Here is a 12,998-nt window from a genome sequence, read left to right on the forward strand (position 1 = left end):
ATGAGAGGAGGAGGTTAATTTAGGGGGTAGATGCTGTCATGATCAGGATGATGCAACACGTTGAATAATCATACAGTAGGTCTCTCCCAGTGCTTGCGTTTGCATTACCAATACATCCAGCGGCACTGGATTCTCACCGCCAACTAGGAAGAGTATCTCATTTAAAGGAGACTGGTGAGATTTCTGACACCTGTCATGTGAGTGGGGTTTAGGGTTTCTGCAGAGAAGGTGAATTTTGAGGCAACGTTTTAACAATTGAGAACAGACCCCTACAGTTCTTCTCTGTCGGCGAAATTCTTATTTATTCATTTTTCACTTTCATTTCCTCTCCATACTCTTTTACTTTTCTTCTTTCACCGCTGCAAATTCTGATACAACTCTTAGTCTGTCTACACACTCTTCTCCTCTATCTTTCCCATCCCTCTGTCTCTCAGTTGCGTTTCTCACTTATCTTCTCACCCTTTTTTTCTCTCTCCCTCAAACACTCTCTCTTTTGTAAGAAAGAGAGTGCTGAAAAATATATAAGCCATGGAAATTGACCAGTTAAGGTCTGCAACAGAAGATCAGATGGAAATGATGATGCTGATGGACAAGCTTCCCGAGTTCTACGATTCCTATAACGATGTTGCTGATCGTTTATCCCCAACAGAGTTTCTTGCTGCAAGTGCAAGTAATATTTCCATCTCGCATTTCAACACTGATAACCCACACAATGCTAGCTCACCTTCATTTATGAACCTACAATCCACTCTATCTTCTAATAGTAACAGCACCCCAACTCAAGACCAATCCCCGCAAGATTTCTTTCCCAGTCCATCTTCGTCAAGATGGAGTGGTCTTGGTGAATTACCGGAGGCAAATGATTATGCTACACCATCACAAAAGAAGAATTCAATGGCAACAATGAGGGAGATGATATTTCGAATTGCCGCCATGCAGCCAATTCAAATAGACCCAGAATCAGTGAAGCCACCAAAACGTAGGAACGTGAAGATATCAAAAGATCCGCAAAGTGTTGCTGCACGCCATAGAAGAGAACGGATAAGTGAGAGAATAAGGATACTTCAAAGACTAGTCCCTGGAGGGACTAAAATGGACACTGCCTCTATGTTAGATGAGGCAATTCATTATGTTAAGTTCTTGAAGACTCAAGTGCAGTCACTTGAGAGAGCTCAGGCTAATAGGCCAACAACAACAACTGAGATTGGATTTCCTGTGGCAATGACTAGCGGGAGTTACCTTCCAATGGGAAAAGGATATCACCAACCGCCTGCTCGTCGTCGTCAAAATGTTCAGAATTATGGTGATGCTTAGCTCATGAAGGGAGTGGTGAGCTGGATTTTTAAATGCATTTTTCTAGTGAGTAGTGATATTATTAGCTAGTGGGGTTGTAAAGAGCTGTCTTTAATGCATGGCTATTTGTTCTATCTTCAAATGTCGAGGCACTGTGATCCTTGTTGTATTGACATCAATAATTACAATCTCTGAATACAATGTACAAATGCTCAAAATCTTAGGTGAACATCTCAATCATTGTCTTAGTTAATTTCCTTCTTTTTTTTCATTTAAAAATCTCCCCTTACATATGTCTAGTTGTGATGATTTCATCGCACTCAAAATCGCGTAATTCAAACCAAAGAAAATGAAGAATCTTGTCTTTGGTATTAATATTGACACAAGTGCAATGATGGTATTATTGCATCTGGCAAAGGAAGAGAGTTTCTCGCTGCTATGCATGCTGCTCTCTGTGGGAAATCAGCCAGGAAAAGAAAATAATAAATGCTAGTGGGTAGATAGACTATGCACAAAAAATCTTAATATCTCTGCCGAGAAAAATCTAGATTGGCTTCTTTACAGATAGACCAGTTGTTCACCCACTTGGTCGTGCCAAAGAATTACCAGCTTTTACCGTCATTTTGGGACACTTGGCCGCTTAAAGTCTTTGCAATCCACGTTCTACGGCAGTACAAGGAGACAATCCTGAAAAACTAATGATCGAGCATAATAAATATATATATTCAAATCTTGTAAAATCTAGTATCATTAAGGGAAGGGATGGGTTTGTGAATTTTGAGTTGTAATGCTGGGGATTGGGAAATAGCTATATGCTCCATCAAAATAACAAGATAATCTTAATAACTAATAAAATATTGCTGATTATTTTATAAGCATCATATCATATAACTTCTCGTTTCTCATGTGTTTGCTTATTAATATTGTCCTCGTCTAATTTTTTATGTTTTTTTTTCCTCGAAAGGTTTACTTTGTACTTAGTTGATAAGGAGTTCAAAAGTTCTGTTAATCCAGCCATAACACTTATAGATTTGTAATAGCATACCAAGGATCTATTTGATAATTTGATTGTGTTGTATTTTACAATGGTTTATGAAGTAGATTAAAATTTAACTATTTTTGTTTCGTCGATAATTGTTCCTGGCCAGATCAACGAGAGCATAGTTTTGGGAAAAGAAAGCATCTGGGTTTTCCTCGGAAATGATTGCGCGAAGATTTGATGAGATGGGAAGTGATGGCATCGCCATTGTCGAGGGAGCATGAGAAATCCACGTGAAAATCTGACAAAGAGGTGGGCTTTATTTTTCAAACGTGGCATGATGATGACGTCGTTGGCCGCCTTGACACGTGAAACTCAATCTACACGGTCAACGTATTTGGACTTTTTCTCCAACTTCGATCTCCAAGTCTGCGTTCCGCATGTGATAAAGCATGTTTCGTAACGCGGCTCACCGCCTTTTTAAAAAGTTTAATTTATTTTTATTATTAAAATTTAATATAATTTATATATTTTAGATCATTCTAATATACTAGTATCAAAAATAATTTTAAAAAAATAAAAAAATATTATTGACATGCATTTTAACACGAAAAATTATTTGAAAAGCATTTACAATTACACATAGTTTATATAATAGCTACATGGAAAATTGTCCAGAGTTTCCACTTAATAAAAGATTTTAAAAATAAAAAATATATTTATTAATTATATTTTATAAAATAAAAATTACCTCTATTTAATAATCTTAACCAAGTAATCGGCATATTGATTGCCTTTCAAAATACAAGATGTCCTTTGTATAGAGCTTAGAAAGGATGTAAACGTACCTTGAATAACATCCAAAAGCTCCCAACAAAAAAAATTGAAAGGAAATTAGGATTTTAAGAGTTCTTATTGAATATTTGCGTGTTTATTTACTTTTTAAACACTAAAATTTGTGTTTGCTTAGCTTTTGTTGTGAATGTCTACCGAAAAAGGAAATTAAGATCGTTTACCGAATTTGTTTTATTGCAAACTTTTGGTGAATATTTTTCCAAGGCTGTTGAAGGCCAGGAAAAAAATGATAGAGATAGATTTGAACAGCTGCAAGATATAGTTTTTTTTAGGTTTTGTCCTTTTATTTCTAAGTCAATTTAGCTTGAAGATGAAAATCTTGTAAGGTAATTTATGTTTAGTTCAAAGCAGTATTTAGATTATATAGTTTTGAACCTAGCTATAAAGAAGTGTCCATATAAATACAGAGTGATAAATATACTTGATATCTATAATTTTAGATTATTTGAGGATATATAAAGGCCAAATAATTACAATAGATAACTGCAAAAATTATTTTCATTTTGAGTTATATGGGTTGCATATTATACATATAATTTAAGTTTTGATATTATTCAAACCCGAACTCAAACTTAAAACTACTACTCATACTTGACTCATTACTCGGTAGGTATGTAATTGAATATTCAAAACCAACTTGATTGAGTTTAATGTATGTATTTATGTACCTATTACCAAAACATAGATAATTAATTATGACATTAACTATATAATAAGCAAGAAATACATAGATGAAATACAAAGAGAAGTATGTGTTAACCATATTGGAGCCTAGCCTATTCTAAAATGGAGAAATCCTAGTTCCATAAAACGGCTATGCTAGTTGTTTATTGTCATCCCCCCGCACAATCTTTTATAACTATCTAAATCATTTTTAATAATATGAAAAATCAACCAAATAAAATATAATTGAGATTTTATTTCATAGTTTCACACCCGCTAAACTAATATAAAAAACTAGAAAATTAAAAGAAAAAATAAAAAGGTACGGCTCTTTTCTATTTAGGATCTTTCTATAAAATTGTAATTCCTAAGCTTTTTGATATTCTAACTCTTCTTTGAAATTGAAACTCTATGATACCAAAATTTAAAGAGAAAGAAACAATATTTTAACATTATATTGCAACCAAACTTTAAACAAACCAAGACTCATCATTGAAAAATGCTTATCTCAATTAAACTAAAAATAGATTTAAGAGAAATGAGATAAATATAAATCATTAATACCTTTAGAGATTTGAAAACAAGGCATGAAAGAGAAGCCATGATGAATAACACTTTAAAATTAAGAGTGAAATTATGATTTATGCATGATTAGATGTTGAATATATCAATAATGATAGCTCAAACTAGGTGGAAGTGGTAACCGAGTGAGGAGGTTGTTATTGCTACTGCTTTCAATTGTTAATGATCTTGGCTTTGGTCCATTTCCCATTACTCACCTACACTTAAAATTTATTGTTGTTATTTACACTTCAACCTAAATCAAACCCGAAATATCTATAAAACATCATACTTATTCATGTGAATTTAGATTGGTATCTATTAATGATGAAATTGTCATCTTGACGAGAGTTGGACCAGTCCTTAAAGTTACGCGGGTCTAATGAACATGTTTATGTTTAATACATGCATATTTTGTTTCCTTGGTTGGTGGTGAATAAATCAGGTTTAACCAGAGAGTTATGTGTTTAGGTGTATCGGGACACTTTCAAGGAATATATAGATTAGGCAATATCTCATATAGTTTAGAGATTGATATTGTCTTCGATGAATTGGACCACCAATAATCCTCCAAGCTCAAAATGTTGGTGTATTCCTTAACGGGTATTAAGCCACCAAGGCACCTCAAGCTCAAATTAGGGCTAATGGTCATATAGGCCTAGTCGAGGTTGTTTGCATCCAAGTAAGTTTAGGAAACCACATCGGAATTAGGCTTGCATTCATAAGAGATCCAAACATGTAAAAGTATTCATAAGCCTGGTCTAAGATGCATAAAACCCTAGGCCCATCAGTTGCTCCCAATTAGTCTTTATGACATGTATTGCATAAAGATTGATATTTTTTCATGTATTGAACAATCTATTATGACACACCATGTAACAAAGGTGGTACACATGTCCCTCAAATGCACTCTCTAGTCCTATAATATGTTTTGTCATTTTCATTTCCTATAAGTGTTGTTATGGTGGTTGGTCTAGGGAATTATGATTAGCTAACTAAGAACCTGTTTATTTCTGTTTATTTTTATGATGGAAAAATATTTATGAAAATGTTTTTTATTTTAAATTAATTATTTTTGTGTTTTTAATCATTAAGATGTGTTGATATTAAAAATAATTTTAAAAAATATTATTTTGATATATTTTTTAAAAAAAATTAAAAAATAACCGGACGAAACCAACTCTAAATATATAAGGGAAACTAATGTTTGAGTGAAAAGATATATGAGAGAACACTAATAGCACGTGCCACTTAAAATTTTAATTGTCTACCATTATGGATACTACGTCATCCATTAGGTTGGAGACTTATTAAAATCTTGTTTTATAGGACGGTTTTGGGAGTGTTCACTGAAAAATCACAAAAACCCTATAATTGAAAATTTGAAAATCTCTCCCTTCTCACATCAAAACTGCTACCCCTTTTTTTAGACGGAGGGTTTACATTCAATATCCAAAGGGTTGATTCTTTGATTAAAATAATTAAAATAATCCTACCTCTTTTTTAGAAAAATGAAAATTTTTTACATTCAAAACCAGGCTTCAACGCATGCCTTCATGCTCCAAGATACAAAGGTTGACCCGAATTTAATTGTGATGGTCTGGTAGCTTTTAGAGGGACCGAACCATCATTGGATGGGCCACAGATGTGTATATCTCGTGGTACATGCTTAAAGGCATTAGTCAGGTCCACCGTGGCTTTATCAGAGCCCTGAGCCTGCAAAACACTAACTGGCCTAAGAAAATTTTTGAAACAAGATCATGACCACTTGTCTGCGTTCTATGAAATTAGACGAAAGCTGAGGGACACTGTACAACAATGAGAGAACAAAATTTATAGTGACAGGGCACAGTTTGGGTGGGGCACTGGCCATATTGTTTATGGCTGTGTTGATTATACACGAGGAGGCTAGGTTGTTGGAGAGATTGGAAGGGGTCTACACGTTTGGGCAACCTAGGGTTGGGGACGATCAATTTGGGGAATATATGATAGATGAGCTGAAAAAGGTATAAAGTGAGATTCGTCTATTGCAATGACACGGTTCCTAGATTGCCTTTCGATGACAAAGTTTTCTTTTACAAGTGTTTTTGGGAACGCAGGTACTACACTAGCTGGTATAAAGAAGAAGATCAGTGTTCAATCTCTCTCCCCCTTCATAACAAAATTACTTAACCAAAACTTATCTTAGCACAATTAGGTATGCTTTCGATGAGCCACTAATGAATTGTGAATGGTAATTGGGACACAGGTTATGCCAGAAGAGCCGAACAAGAACTACTTCTCTTTGTTTTTCGCCATACCCAAATTCTTGAATGCTGTTTGGGAGCTGATTAGAAGTTTTATGATCCCCTGCATAAAGGGTCCAGATTATAGAGAAGGCTGGTTTACACACTACTAAGGGTGGTAGGGTTGGTAATTCCAGGATTATCAGCAGAGTGTCCTCAAGATTATACCAATTCTACTCGGATGGGGTACTAATCAGCCCTTCCATCTTCAGGACTCCAGAAAAGCAACTACTTAAAAGAAGTTAGAAGCAACTACCGAGGTTTTACACCAATATGACAAAATAAGTTATAATAACCCTAGCTAGCACTTCATCCGCCGAGGTTTTCAAAGTGTAGTTTCAAGGTTTGAAAAATTATTCTCCATGGGCCTCAATGGAGAATTGCAATGTCAGAGGAATTTACAGCACTTGTGAAACATGACACATGGAACCTGGTGCCATAACCAGCGAATTGTAAACCAACAGGTTGTAAATAGATGTTTCGAGTGAAGAGGAAACCAGATGAGACAGTAGACCGTTTAAAAGCAAGGCTTGTGGCCATGGGATATGATCAGCGGCTAGGTTGGACTACAAAGAAACTTTTAGTCCTGTTGTAAGGCCTGCCACCATTAGGACAGTTCTGACAGCTGCTGTTATGTAGGGCTGGTCCTTGAATCAACTAGATGTCAACAATGCAATCTTACATGGCAAGCTAACTAAAATCGTTTTTATGCCTCAACCACCAGGCTTTAAGGATAACACAAATTCTCAGCATGTCTACAAGTTAAAGAAGGCAATATATAGCCTAAAATAGGCTCCTCATACCTGGTATTCTGCCTTAAAGAAAGACATTCTGAAACTTGGGTTCAAAAATTCCAGGACAGACTCCTTGTTTATCTACAACAACAACGATATTCTGTGCTGCCTTCAAGTGTATGTCGATGATCTGGTGCTCACGGGAAGTGATCAATCTTTTGCACGTGATGTCATTAATCATCTAGGTACTCAATTCTCCTTGAAAGACATGGGCGACCTTCATTACTTCATGGGCATAGAGGTGATTCCCACAAAGTCTGGTCTCTTTCTCTCCCAACGTAAATACATCTAGGAGCTGCACTCAAAAACGAATATGTTAGGTGCGAAGGAAATCTCTACACCACTGTCTACAAGCATGACTTTGAAGCTCAATGATGGCACGGACTCGTTTGAGCGCACAGTTTGGAAGAGTAATTAGGGGTCTTCGATAGTTGTCTCTTACAAGACCGGACATATCTTTTTCAGTTAACAAATTGTCCCAATTCATGCACAACCCCACGACAAATCACTGGTCTGCTGCTAAGAGGTTACTTTGTTATCTGAAACACATGATTTTCCATGGGATTCAGATTCAGAAACGATTAATCTTTACACTTACGACATACTCCGATGGATGATCGTACTTCGACGTCATATATTTGTTTTCTTAGATCCAATCCCATTTCTTGGAGTTCCAAAAAACAAAGAGTTGTCGCTCGTTCGTCAACAGAGGTTAAATATCGCTCCCTTGCAAGTGCAGCCTCTGAAACAGTATGGCTGATATCGCTATTTAATGAACAGACTTTTTATCAATGCTTCACCCGCACTATTGTGTGATAATTTGGGCGCCACAAATCTTAGCTTTAATCCCATTCAGCACTCAAGAATGAAACACATTCAGATTGATCTCCATTTCATCCGTTATCTTGTTAGCAAGAAGATCCTCAATGTACACCCTGTTAACACTGCAGATCAGCTTGCAAACCTCTTAACAAAACCACTTTCGCAACAACGCCTTGACTCCCTCAGGAACAACATTGGATTAGTCAATGGCTCCTCCATCTTACGGGGGCATATAAGGGAAGTAATCTAAAGTGATCAGCAATCAAGCATCAAATTCCAAGAATCAAAGCACATGATTAAAGACTTATTCTCACGCTGAAGTCTTGGCCATAATAGCAACGTAATCATGGTCTTAACAAGATAATCATGCCTCCTTAAATGTGTTGTAAATGTCATGCTTAATTTAAGCTTTCCTTCCTAGAAAAGTTTATACTCTTGTATATATCATGTATCTACAACAATTATAGGGTGTCTGCTGAAATCTGAAACAAATACATCTTTCAGAAAAACTTGTTTGTGTATTCTCTGAAAAATCATCATTATAAGTCAAATTTCATGAAAATTCTGATACCAGGACTGTCACATCCAGGGTCTTGCGTCCCATCTGAAAACTTAATCCTAGTAATTGTTCTTCATGCGCCAACAGTTTTCCTCCACTTTGACCTGGACAGGGATATAAGAAACCTTCAACAAGTTACAAGATAGTTGTTAGGATCATATACAGACTTAGTATTCTATAAATACAGATTCACCTTTTAGGAACGGCAAAACATTTTATGCCAGCCCTAACTTTTCCGCCAGGTAGTTTTAAGGAAAAACATATGCCTTAAAAGCTACAACGAAAACAAATCATGGGATGTCCAAATGCGTTCTGTATGAGACTTGAAGCATTTTAAACTCAAGAGCACTCTACCTTCCTGGCTCTATTTATGTGTACAATTTATATGGACAAATTAAATAATGGAAACAAACTAATTGTCAACAGATTTTTTCAATATTTGACCAAAAGTAGCACAGCCCTTCAGACTCTAGACAGAGCCAGCAGGTATGCCAGGGGTTTTCGGTAAAACCTTTCACAAGAAACCAAATTTTGCGCAAGTGAGAACAAAAAAAAAAAACTGAAACAAAAGGCAGTTTCCAAGTAATTACCAGGTATTATGTCGATCAAAGCGTAGGAACATATAGCTGGATGAGATATTAGAAAGCATGGCACGTGAAACAACCACTCAGGGAACCCTTTTGACAGGTTCTACGGAACGATAGAGCTCTACGAGAGTTTGTGGAAACTTGATGTGCCTGGTTTGCTAGTACCGAGCTCCTCATTTCTTGGGCTCTCTTTTGAGCTGATCTCAGTTTATTCATAATTCTATCCATAGACGATGATCTCTTTTTCTCAAGTTTCATCTGAAATTGAGTCAGTTAAGGCCACAAAATGCACAAGCCTCTAAATTTACAAAACATAGAAACAAATATGAGTGGTTAAAGCTGGAACCTATTAATCTTGAATCTCAGTGACCAATCAATATAGGTTTCTTTTTGTATTTTTCATGATACAATATTATATTAACTGAATAGCTTTGAGGAAGAAAAGTTCAGAATCCAGGTAAAAAGTTCATTGCTCAGTTAATCAAATACTCAGGCACGGCTAAAAGGCTATCAATTCTACGTGGAAGTTTTGTTCATCAAAACCCCAAAACTTAGAAAACATACGTTTCATATCATGTGTTGTATCCCCTTCCTAGTTATCAAACTGCAAGGATGTACATAATGTAGCCAAGTTTCTCATTTTAGACATCCGAGCACAATATTCTACAGTGCTGATATATGTCCTGCAACTAATAAAGGTTGTGACTTTCTGATATTCTAACACCAATATCTTATTAAGTAGAGGCAAAGCTTTCAAAAGACCATAAAAAATAGTAGAAAAAATATCTTCTCTCCTGCACCCAGGCTGATCATTAAGTGAATAATCCTTCAACTTTAATCAAAATTAGAGGACAAAACACGTGGGGAAGAAAAGAACCTCAAGTTTCCTTATTTCTGCCTCAGCATTTGCCTTCTGCAGGTTCTCCCATGCTGTGATTTTGGCTTCCTCTCTTTTGACCCTAAAAAAAATACAAAAGCTCTATTTATCCATCAATGAAATTATGGTTTCTGTTCAAAGGATCTGGTGTTTGATTGTAATTTAGTCCTCCTTAATTATCCTAGTAGAGTCTTAGTTTTAGTACTCAATTGCATTACATTCACAACAAAATCATAATCTGGCCTAATAAAACTAAAGGATTGCGAAAATTCAATAGAAAGACTTACTTTGAAATGCTCTCTCCAGCCTCTGAAACATCCAAACCTGATGACAGAGCATCAGCAGCTTCCTTTCTCCAGTCATCAACAATTTCTGAACTTTTTCCATGGTTGCGGGCTCTGTGTTTCTTAGACCACCTTGTGACCGTAACCCTTTCATCCACCTGTACATCCCTGACCTCAGATTTAGAGGGATTGAAACCCAGCAGTTCCACAATAGGTAGGGAAGAGGGAGTGGAGACGGAGAATGATGGCTGCCTGGTGGGAGATGAATGATTGCTACCTTCAGGGCTCATTTGGGTGGCCATGTCCCTTCTTGAAACAGCGCGAGATATATCAGTTGCTGCATCCTTGACACCATCAAATTTTTCATCTGATTTTTAGTTAACGGTGACATGGAAAGTTAGATACTGCAAGATAAGAATGGATCAACAGTTGGACGGAAAAAAATTATATATATATTAGAGCATTGTTCACATAATTATATAATACTGTCATATTGAGTTATTCATCGAAACCATTTCAGCTACCTTTCAAGCAACAAGAACAAAATAATTAAATCGCATGCCAAAGGATGCTTGCCATTAAAATTGGATTCTTTGAAGAGATTCTGAAAACGATTTTTGTGAGATGAACATATCAGGCATTTTGAATCAAACCACCCATGCGATTTGCACTGTCTAATTCTTTGTTTAAAGTGTTATAGTTTCAACAACCTGACTAACTTCTATAGATACAGCATAATTCAGCCCTCCAAAACAGAAAAAAAAAATTGAAAGAAAAAAAAAAAAAAAACAGATCCAAGAAACCAGGCTGAAGTTTACAAACTCGTACCTTGGGATGGCAAAGAAGACTGAGCTAGCATCTCAGAGCAACCATGCACGCTAACCGAACGAGCCATGCAAGGCTCTGTCCGCATAGGAAATGCAACACCATGGCTCCCGTTTGATTTAACAGCCAACCCATCGGCAGCTATAACACTGGCGGAAAACGGAGAACCAGCAATGAAATTCCCCATATTCCTGCCATCAAACACCTGAATCGCAGGCGAATACAAGGAATAATACGCAACCCCCGGTGGTCCAAGTGGTCCGCTCTTTGACTTAGGCCTCCTCTGAGCAGGCTGAATCGAACTCCTAACAAACCCATCTCCCGAAACAGGACTAAATATCCACCTCTCGGCATCCTCCCATTTGGACGGCAATGTTCTCCCGTTGTTATTATTATTAGTATTATTATTAAAAGGGGAAACAGCAGCCGCAGTAGCATTCATGACTTGGCGCCTATTACTATTATTTGGCAATGGTACTCGCTCTGAACTCCAACCTTTCTGCATCCCAGCACTAGAATGATATTTTGGAGTTCCAGGACTAGGAAATGTTCCGGATTTTCGAGATGAATAAACTATACTCTTTTTCATGTTACCCAATCGCGGCGAAGGAGATGTAACGACATTATTAAGATCTAGTGATGCAGGTCTCCGCCTATCCGGTTTCTTTGTAATTGCATCAGATCTGGATCTGCTCTCCTGACACTCTACATTAAATTAATTAATTAAATCAAATTGAGAAAAATGAAAAGGTTGGACTTATAATTTGATTTGGTTGTTACCTTTGAGAGCGAGAGAGAAGGAGCTTCTTGCTGAATCTAGGAGATTATTATCGTCTTCTTCTTTTTGAACTGCTTTTTAATTGAATGAAACAAAGGAAACAGTTAATTTTAAATTTTGTATTTCTGTTTTTACTTGTTAGCTTTTGCACTGGAAAATTATAATAACAACAACAATAATAATGGCTGGCTTAGCTGGACGTACCTTTCGCTTTTTCTGCTTTTCTGGAGGGACGAGTGTGAGTGTTAGTGTGCTGCTTGTTGTTATTCCCTACTGTCAGTTTGTTTGGATCTGGACCACTCCAATAGCTCTCTTGTTGATCATGTGCAGCCAAATGCTGCATTGCACACTCCAAAAAAAAAAAAAAAAAAGAACAAACCTCATTATATCGCCACTAAATCTCAAAAACCGCCGCTCTAGTGAGAAAAACAGCATGCTAGGAGTTTACCAGAGAGATTTCAGAGGCGAGATATTCATGATCATAAGCATCGGAAGCAAAAGAGCAGCGATCGACGCTAGCAGAAGTAGAAGAGAAGAGACTGAAGTTGGATTCTAAAGTGAAAATTACTGAGTCAGGACTTGCATCCCGAGCTCTGAATCCTGATCTCGACGAAATCTGGTCGCGGTGGCACACCAGCTCCGGCATTCTGGAAGTTTCGCTATGTATTGCTTGTGGCAACTCTCTGCCTCTCCACATTATAGTGAGTCAAGAGAGAGAGATTCGCGCTTTTCAATGGCAATGGCAGTGGCATGCGTGTTGTGTGCTCGCTCAATGGCGGGTATTAAAAAAGGAGGAGTTTTTCTAATTTTATTGTCATGATCAGTTTGTTTGTTTG

At 36.7% G+C, this 12,998-nt stretch overlaps 2 protein-coding genes and 1 pseudogene across 5 annotated transcripts; 2 read left to right on the forward strand and 1 right to left on the reverse strand.

Annotated features, from left to right (window-relative positions):
* The first annotated feature begins 302 nt into the window (after positions 1–302).
* On the forward strand, positions 303–1,522 carry LOC133690771 (transcription factor HEC2-like). Its single transcript, XM_062111036.1, has one exon. It carries the CDS (start codon positions 529–531, stop codon positions 1,312–1,314), a length of 786 nt encoding a protein of 261 aa, XP_061967020.1. The 5' UTR covers positions 303–528; the 3' UTR covers positions 1,315–1,522.
* Positions 1,523–5,862: 4,340 nt separating this feature from the next.
* On the forward strand, positions 5,863–7,408 carry LOC133690675 (triacylglycerol lipase OBL1-like; annotated as a pseudogene).
* Positions 7,409–8,545: 1,137 nt separating this feature from the next.
* Positions 8,546–12,956, reverse strand: LOC133692530 (uncharacterized). Of its 4 annotated transcripts, none has more exons than XM_062113558.1 (8): positions 12,611–12,956; positions 12,367–12,499; positions 12,165–12,236; positions 11,388–12,089; positions 10,563–10,926; positions 10,276–10,357; positions 9,402–9,656; positions 8,546–8,915 (listed from the first exon to the last, which is right to left on the reverse strand). In XM_062113558.1, the coding sequence occupies exons 1-7, from the start codon at positions 12,857–12,859 to the stop codon at positions 9,450–9,452; spliced, it is 1,809 nt and encodes a 602-aa protein (XP_061969542.1). In that variant the 5' UTR covers positions 12,860–12,956; the 3' UTR covers positions 8,546–8,915; positions 9,402–9,449. The 4 variants fall into 4 exon arrangements, with proteins under 4 accessions (XP_061969542.1, XP_061969541.1, XP_061969539.1 ...); XM_062113557.1 differs by having other exon boundaries at positions 12,165–12,233; positions 12,367–12,511; XM_062113555.1 differs by having other exon boundaries at positions 12,367–12,511.
* Positions 12,957–12,998: the final 42 nt, after the last annotated feature.

The sequence above is a fragment of the Populus nigra genome, chromosome 4, assembly GCF_951802175.1.
Source record: "Populus nigra chromosome 4, ddPopNigr1.1, whole genome shotgun sequence".
NCBI lineage: Eukaryota > Viridiplantae > Streptophyta > Magnoliopsida > Malpighiales > Salicaceae > Populus > Populus nigra.